This window comes from Anopheles coluzzii, chromosome 3, assembly GCF_943734685.1.
Source record: "Anopheles coluzzii chromosome 3, AcolN3, whole genome shotgun sequence".
NCBI classification, from domain to species: Eukaryota; Metazoa; Arthropoda; class Insecta; order Diptera; family Culicidae; genus Anopheles; species Anopheles coluzzii.
This window is the reverse complement of record NC_064671.1, coordinates 91,240,048-91,248,495: the sequence shown is the minus strand read 5'-3', so window position 1 is coordinate 91,248,495 and position 8,448 is coordinate 91,240,048. Positions and strand designations below refer to the sequence as shown.

General features: G+C 51.5%; 2 protein-coding genes across 2 annotated transcripts; one reads left to right on the top strand and one right to left on the bottom strand.

Annotated features, from left to right (window-relative positions):
• Positions 1 to 227: 227 nt before the first annotated feature.
• LOC120956640 (acyl-protein thioesterase 1) lies at positions 228 to 4,107 on the top strand. Its single transcript, XM_040378282.2, has 5 exons — positions 228 to 716; positions 939 to 970; positions 1,688 to 2,075; positions 2,146 to 2,301; positions 2,372 to 4,107. The coding sequence occupies exons 1-5, from the start codon at positions 666 to 668 to the stop codon at positions 2,402 to 2,404; spliced, it is 660 nt and encodes a 219-aa protein (XP_040234216.1). The 5' UTR covers positions 228 to 665; the 3' UTR covers positions 2,405 to 4,107.
• LOC120956639 (ribonucleases P/MRP protein subunit POP1) lies at positions 4,101 to 7,970 on the bottom strand. The gene has a single exon (XM_040378281.2). It carries the CDS (start codon positions 6,717 to 6,719, stop codon positions 4,233 to 4,235), a length of 2,487 nt encoding a protein of 828 aa, XP_040234215.2. The 5' UTR covers positions 6,720 to 7,970; the 3' UTR covers positions 4,101 to 4,232.
• Positions 7,971 to 8,448: the final 478 nt, after the last annotated feature.

Genomic DNA, 8,448 nt, shown 5'->3' with positions numbered 1-8,448 from the left:
CAACATGGAAAGGAATGGCTTAAATTGATTATATGACGAGATTTTCGGTTTGTCTTTCGCAAATTAAATGATTTAAGCATAAAATTGCTCTCAAAAGGCAAAAACCTCCATTTTCACAAGAATAGGCTTGTTTTTTTTTTAATTTTTCGCAGATTAGACTGTCATCATAATGGCATTGCTAATGTCCACACTAGCGATGGGGCGTTTCCACTGTGCCTGCCGAGCTGTCATCCCGTTTGTTTCCAACAAATCGGCAAACTCGGTTTCGTGCGTCAACTCCGGTCGGGTGGTTCGGGAAAACTTTGGGAAAGCCAAACTCGCGGAAAAGCCAGAGCAAAAGCCGCGCCGTTCGGTCAAAAGTGAGAGCGAGCGAGCGAGAGCCAAGCAGCCAAGTGCGTCTTGCAGGGAAAAAGTCATTCTTCACAGCATCGCATCCCGCGAGTTGAAAAACCCCCCGTCTGTGCGTGTGCGTGTGTGGTGAGTGTGAAGTTTTTCCGCGTGCCAAACGTGAAAGGTGAAAGTTTGCGTGTCGAGAAAAACACACACCCTCGGGAAGGAAAAACCCCGTGTTCCGGCATCCGAGTGTCCGTGCGCGACGTCAGCATCCAAAGTGCTCGAGGATTCGAACAAGTTCCGAAACAAATCGTCCTAGCATCCTCACCGGAATGGCTGCTGCACCCGTTATCATTCCATCGGTCGCGAAGCATACCTCGACGGTAAGTTGGAGGTGGGAGGGGTTGTCACAGCCTAATCACGGATCAGCACTACCTTCCGTGTAGAAGAATAGAAAAAAAACACAGCAAACTGCAACATGCAAAACACATATGCCTCCCCTACCCACGATCGATGTTTTGATGAACCTGCTGCTTATCGCACCCTTTTTCTTCTTCTCTTTCTCTCTCCCTCTCTCTCTCTCTCTTTGTATTTCTATGTTGCAGCTAATCTTCCTTCATGGCCTTGGCGATACCGGGTAGGTGTACCTTGTACTACTGACGGGAGGGATGGTGGCACCCGGGGTGAGCGAGTGCCTATGGGAAAAATAAAATTACCCCACGAGCGATTAGCAAACAACGCCTGAGAGCATTGTCCACCGACACACGGGGGCACACAGAAGCGGAGGAAACGCGTGTGTGTTAAAACGTGCGGCAAAATGCACGGTGTAATAGCCGTGGTGTGAAGGAAAGGAAAAATCAATTTTCCAACGTTACTTCCCATCCTCCGAACGCCGCGCCACGGGCAGCGCATTATGAACGCCTTTTGGCCTGCGTTCTTCTCTCCAATTATTTTTCACACATTTTTTACACTCTCGACGGTCCATTTCCTCGAGCCCGAGTGACCTTCAGCCCAACCCAACGGGGAGAGTATGGGGGTCCTTCAGTGAGTGTGTGTGTGTGGGCATGTAGAGCACACTCACGCTAAAAGGCTTCGCACAGGCCGCGACGACCACGACGATGTATGTGGACACATTGATTTAATTATGTAATTTCATTGTCACTCTAATCAGCAGCGCTTGGGGGGAAAAGCGCCGTGTGGACTATCGCCTACACCGTCCTCGTGTTGGTGGGAAAACGAACGGAAAATGGGGGAGAAAATTGACCTCTGGGTCAACGACACGGTTCCGTAAATGGGGCTTTTAAGGCCGTGCTGGTGTTTCGGTTTACTGAAACAATTCTGTCCCCGTTTTCAGCCATGGATGGGCCACATCGATGGGAGCGCTCCGTACGCCCGACATGAAGGTGATCTGCCCGACCGCACCGAACATGCCGGTTACGATGAACGGCGGCTTTCGGCTGAACTCGTGGTTCGACCTGAAGTCCATCTCGATCAGCGACCCGGAGGACGAGGAGGGCATCAAGAAGGCGACCCGGTACGTGCACGAGCTGATCCAGAGCGAGATGAAGGCGGGCATTTTGTCGAACCGGATCATGCTCGGCGGGTTCTCGCAGGGCGGTGCGCTCGCGCTGTACGCCGGCCTGACGTTCGCCGAACCGCTGGCCGGTGTGATGGCCCTGTCCTGCTGGCTGCCGCTGCACAAAAGCTTCCCGAGCGTGCGAAAGTGTCCGGATACGGTGCCGGTAAGTGAGCGACGGGGTGGAAGAATGCGTTGAACCCGTTTCATTAACGTTGAAATATTCCACCTGCCAGGTCCTGCAGTGCCACGGTGACTGTGATCCGATCGTGTTCTACAAGTTTGGTCAATTATCGTCCAGTGTGTTGAAGTCGTTCATGAAAAACTCGCACTTTCAAACGTACCAGGGACTGGGGCACAGTTCCTGCGATGCCGAATTGAGCGACATGAAGGTAGGAAGGTCAAATTCACTCATTCCGCCAGAAGAGCGTCTGATTGTTTTTATTGTTTTTTGCTTTGCAGAAATTCATCGACGATCATGTTCCTCGCCAGTGAAGCGGCTCAAGCCGACACCCCGATGCGGCTCTACTAAACGCTCCAAATGCTGCAATTCGCTTACATTCGTCAGAAAACAAACAAAAAAACCGTACGTAAAGAGAGGCGGGAGGGTGATAATATTTGCGAGTTAGAAACTATTACTTAGCAGTTGGAGTGGAGAACGGTAGTATCTTTGGCAAACGAATGGCGTGGGGTGACGCATAAAAATCAAGTAAAACAATAATTGTAATTTATTCCATCTCGGAAGGAGCTAATTGGCACGAATTCTAAGCATTACTCGCAGCAGCAGCAGTAGTAGTACGCATGCAATATTTAAAAAATACGGCAGCCGCCCCCCACGGCGCGTCCTTCCCGCGGGCAATCGTGTGCGTAGTGAAAGCAATCATAAAGCAAAAAACGCGAAAAGAAAAGGGAGGCTGATAAGCGATGCAAAGCCAAATGATGAACGTTAAACTATCCTAGACATGTGGACTGCAAAACAATACAGAAACTGAGTCAATGTTTAAAAACACATAAAAACACACACCCACTTGCTCTAAAACACACGCCCTTTTCATGCAATATTTTTGAAGGTAACACCCGGGGGCAGAAGCGTTGACACGTTCGTTTACCCCTTCTTGCTTGAGACGTTTAAAAGGTAGAAAAGTCCCCCCAGAATGACCCAATTGAAGCAAAAAAACAGGGTAAATTGTGAAGAGCGAGACGAATGAACACAAGAGTGATTCGCATTGTTGAGACTACCTATATTACTACAACTAGCATTTGAGTAGACGTTGGCCATTTGCGGTTTTAGATGACTAGCAACAACAAAGGGAAGAGAGAGTATACACACACACACACCAAAAGGGAATGTAATTGAATGCAACTAGCAGAGGACGCAAAGTATTGAAATCCTTTGAAAGGAGGGCAAACGTATACAAGAGCACGTTGGCGTCTCACCACACCACCAACACAGAGCGATGGAAAAAGTTAAACTTTTCATTTTCCTTTAGTCAGCTACGGACGCTATGGAGAGGAAGAACCTGGAACCGGCCGGATTAGTATTAGTGAGACAGTGTTTCTTCTTGCAAACTAGATTTTCGTCCAAACCCTTTTCCTTTCGAGAGTTGAGAGTTTTCGTTTGCTTTTCCTTGTTTTATTTCTTACCTAAATATCCAATAAAAGCAGATTTTAGCACCACACAACACTGTGGCCAGCTCGTCGTGGTAGGATGATTGATTGATAATCAAAAGCAGAGAGAGAGAGAGCAAACAAATTAATCACCAATCACAGCAACATAAAGACAATGAGCAAATACATGTTCTTTGTAAAGGTGGAGCGCCATACAAGAACCGATAAGCCCTATAAAACCTAGAAATCCACGGCTTCAGATATCTTTCCGCGTTTGGAAACCGCACTAAATACCAATATTTAAAATTTGCGCCCACTCCCCTCTGAAAGGGGCTGAAAGAGTTAGTGCCACTTCAGACTGTTCCGACAAGACCGAGCGGACGTTAAGTTAAGAAAACATGAAACACCATGCAAGCGAGAAGAGAGGGTGCGAAAGAGGCTACCACAAGGGCGGCGCAATCCCGTATGTACTACTCAGCTACAACTACACATGTATTCTGGAGCCGGTGTGCTAAAACAAAAAAAAAACACTGCAAGAGATTTAATAATATATTTTAGGTTAACAAAAACAAAAACTTCGAAATCCCGAATCGTCCGTTGCGATATTCAAATGATCGTTTTATTCTAACCCATTTTCGGTGTTCCCCGGTACATCATCCGCTTTAGGCACGTTCGTTCGTTTTAGCACTAATCCCTTCCCTCCCCCCCCCCCCATTCAACCAGCGAGCCGAATTGTGGCGAATCGGTACCCCCTGGTGCGTGTCCCCCTTACCAGCACCTTCACCGTGCCCTTGGTGCAGATCTTGAACAGCTTCTCCAGCCCCCTCGCCGTCACGTAGCCGATCCCGTTGACGCCACCCTCCGACAGGCTGAAGCCGGCCTGCGTCACGTACCCGAAACACTCCCGGCTGCACTGCTGGCGCACTGTGGCCGGCGTAGCGGGCAGCCACAGGTCGGCCATGCGCTTCAGCTGCTGCTCCACCAGCGCCCGATTGTTCGCCGGCGGGATGCGCACCAGCACGCCCGGGTTGGCCCGCTGTAGCCGCCGTTTCTGCCGCACTCTTCGGTTGCGCAGCCGCTTGAGCGTTTTCAAGTGTTGTGCCCGGAGCACCGTTCGCTCCTTGCCGTGCGGGTCCGGGTGGGCCGGTTCCACGTACACCGGACCGTGCACGGTCGCGAGCCGGTTCTGCCTGTTGGTGCGGAAGTCGGTGCGCAGCGGTAAGCAGATCAGCGCATTGTCGCCCGGATTGCCGCGTGTTTTCAGCGTCAGCAGCACGGGGATGAGCGCGGCCGGCGGTAGGCCGATCGAATGGACGTTGAATTTGCGTTCGAGGGCGAGCCGTAGCTTTGCCAGCGCTTCCTGATCCCGCAGGACGAAGAACGGCAGTGGACCGTCGGACGCTTTGTTCCACTCCTGCACGAGCTGCGTCCAGGGGCAGAGGAAGGGGGAGGCAATTGCTAGCTTCGTGTAGTTGACTCGCTTGTTGGATGGGCGGTGGAAGTATTTGCTCAGCGCTTCCGCATGCCGGCGGCTTGCTTCCTCCTGCCCGAGCACCGTATCCGGCACGCCGGTCCGATCGATGCCCGTCTCGAGCTCCAGCATGTCCAGCTGCAGCTGGCCGACGGGGCGGGCGCCCCACATTACGAGCGAGTGCCACACGGCCAGCCCGTACCCGGCCGGCACGATCAGCTCCCAGCCGGCACCGTACCCGAGCCGCTTGTAGGCGGCGTCCTGCGAGCCGGAATTTTGCAGCAGCAGCACAGGCAGCGGCTGGAGGGCCATTTCCGAGCGGCAGAGCTCGCCGGCGACGAGCGTTTCGACACTGCGCATCACACTCAGCTCGTGGGTCGACTTCATCTCGCCGCTGACACGGTTGCGGATCGATTCGTCCCACAGCGGGCTGAAGCTTCTTATCGCGCGCGGCTGTACGGCCGGGTCCTGCAGATGGGACTGCGAGAAGTCGTACAGAGCCGGCACCTGGGGCAGTGCTTTGGAGCGCTTCAGCGGCCGGTTGAGCCGTGGATCCTGCACGAGCAGAGCGATCACCTCGCCCGGACTCAGTTCCCCCGGTGAGGTCAGACCCTTCAGCTCCTGCCAGTAGTTCGCCTGCTGGGCAAGCATTTTGCTGTACTTTGGTTTGCTGTCGAGGAAATCGTGGTACCACGTCCGGTGCGCTTCGGTCGAAGACGGTTGTGTCGCGGGTGGTTTATACAGATTAAACGTTTTCACAATCGTTGCATGAGAAAGTGGCCCTGCAAGATGAAACCGATTGAGTGTGTCCTTCAGCTCGACCACCTCCACTCCCGTCTTTTCGGAGCGATAGCGCGGGCAGCGAATATCGGCCGGGTTTCTCGTAATGTCTTCGATGGTGTCGTTCGTGTCGCGGAGAGCATTTTTGAGCTGGAATACCTTCACCAACTGTTCCACCACCTGTCGGTAATACGTTGGATGTGCAAAGATCCAAACCGAGCGACGGTTTTCCTGCAAGTTGGTACTTCCACTGGCACGCCACACGAACCGCACGCGGCCCAAGCAACCGTACGGATAGGCCCCGTCCCGGTACAGCCACACGTACCCAGCCCGATCGCCGGCCGTGAACGCCTTGGCCGCCAGCGTAAGACCCACGCGCTCGCTGCACAGCCGCCGGAAACCTTCCTTCAGCTGGGTCTCCTCGCCGCTCACCTCCACACACCCCTCGTACGATAGATCGTGCACCAGGCAGTGCTTCGAGCTCGCCCGATAGCTCGACCGGTAGCCCTTGCTGCACGGTGCCAGCGGCAGCTTGTAGCCCCAGCGCGACGTCATGTGGAACCGCTTCGCGTGCCACACGTGCGTCTCCAGCCACACGAACGCGCGCTTCCGGCGCTCGTACTCCCTCAGCAGATTGGTCGGCTTGCGGCGGTACCGGCGCGACGGGCGCTTTTTCTTCTCCGACACGCCGCTCTTGTTGAACTGGGCCGTATGCACCTGGCGGAACCGGCGCGGCAACCGTCGCACATTGTACGACATCGCCCGCCGGCGCATATGGCACGGCAGGGACTGGTGCATCAGCTTCCGCTGGTTCGAGCCGCTGTTCATCGTGAGCAGCATCTGGAACACCTCCTCCGTGCGGCTCTCGGCAAACTGGAGCTGGTCCACGCGGGTCGGCAGCTGCACCGTCCCGCCGACGGCGGCATCGAACTGCATGTTGGCGGATGCCATGCTGAGCGGAGGAATGATTGAACTAACTTTTTCGTGCTTATTTTCTAGTTGCGAGGTAAAATGTTCACTTTACGACTGGAAAATGCCGGCAGTGTAGCACGAAACTGTCAGTAGCACGTTGTTTTGCGCGATGTAAACAAACAGTGGGCGGATAGTGGGAGCTTTGGTGGTCATTATGGGGAAATTGTTTTTTTTGTGTAAATATATTTTTGTGTACTGAAAAGGTCCGAATCAAATCTTTTTAAAAATGGGTGCTTTCAGTTATTTTTTTGATTGTTATATTTTTATAAGTTGTTTTAAAATAACGTAAAATAACTCAATTTACTGGCGGAATGTGTTCATGCCAACCTACCACGGTGATGTATTCCCGTGCTGGGCCAATTGCATACATTTGGGCGCTTTTTGTTGCGCAATCTGTTGCTCAATTTGAAATTGCACGTGGTCAGTGCATTTTCAAATTATACTCTTTCTACTACTCTTTACGCGATCTTTAAAATTGTAAAATAAATGTAAAAAAAAGGAAACGCTTTGCGCCGTTAGCATGACTGAAAGTGATTACAGTTTTGCTTTTGCTTCACTGTGCACACATGCCTCCGCATTGCGTGCTCCTGCTGCGCAAAGCATTTGTTTGTTTGAATATTAATTTAGCTCAACTATCACACGCGTGCATCAGCGGAAATTCTGTGTCAGTGTGATCTGCAAGCAAAATAACTTCATCCACACTGCAGAATGTCACACTAATTATCTGACCCAGTGGATGACTAAGCACACCGAACCGACAAAATAACTATGACTAAGCTTGCACCGCCTGCTGCACACTAGTACGTTGACCTATGAAATTGTTCTGGATGCGGTCGGTGCAGCTGCAGATCGTGTTTTCATCAGCATGCACAAACGTAGACACATCCGCAACGATAGACAGAACCACTCTTTGTTAGGGCAGCGGGGACATTGGCCAAACACTAAAATAGTGTTGCGGGCGGCGTATGTCCAACCACAGGGAAAGTGTTCTCCATCAATCGACACAGTCACAGTCCGTTTCGGAGTGACGCCGGCAGACAGGAAGCGATGGTGTTTATGCGCGGCGGCTGGCTTGGAGGCAGTTCTGGTCGACGTCACGCGGCCGATGCACTGATTGTCGTTATTTCAGTGGAAAATGGTTGCAAACGGAATTGCAAACGGAACTGCACATGTTTACATCCGATCCGTGGGATGTTTATTATATTGATTCGGTATTAACTGTTGCGAGGCTGATTAGTGGCCTTTTATTGCATGGGCTATATTGAATGGTCATAAGCTACTGGAATAAATGAATGAGAATGTTTATAAATCGACATGTTGCTAACAGCAGTGTAATAAAAAACAGAAGAAAACATCAATAGAGTAATTTTCGAATAAATATGTTTAGCACGAATTTTAGCAATAGTACAAAACTAATATAATTACAAAATAGAAGACCATTAATTGTACTATTTTTACATGTACAATCAACCATCCGAATTAATAAATAATTTAAAAGAGGTTCCCCAGCATATGCATCTACTTCCCACACGTTACGCACGCATTTTAGAGCGCTGCGCCACAACAGAATAGAACAACCAGGCGCACGCAGCACGCTTGCTACCATCAATCGCGCATTGCCCACGGTACTGCGTTACGCAGCGCGCACAAAAGCGCGTTCTGGTGACCCCAGCGGCAGTGCTCTCTCGTCGCAGTAGTCGTCGACGAG

Coding starts and splice junctions, on each gene's coding strand:
- LOC120956640 (XM_040378282.2), top strand. CDS start 666: ATGGCTGCTGCACCCGTTATCATTCCATCGGTCGCGAAGCATACCTCG. Junction 2,076..2,145: donor AGTGTCCGGATACGGTGCCG/GTAAGTGAGCGA, acceptor TCCACCTGCCAG/GTCCTGCAGTGCCACGGTGA. Junction 2,302..2,371: donor CCGAATTGAGCGACATGAAG/GTAGGAAGGTCA, acceptor TTTGCTTTGCAG/AAATTCATCGACGATCATGT.
- LOC120956639 (XM_040378281.2), bottom strand. CDS start 6,719: ATGGCATCCGCCAACATGCAGTTCGATGCCGCCGTCGGCGGGACGGTG.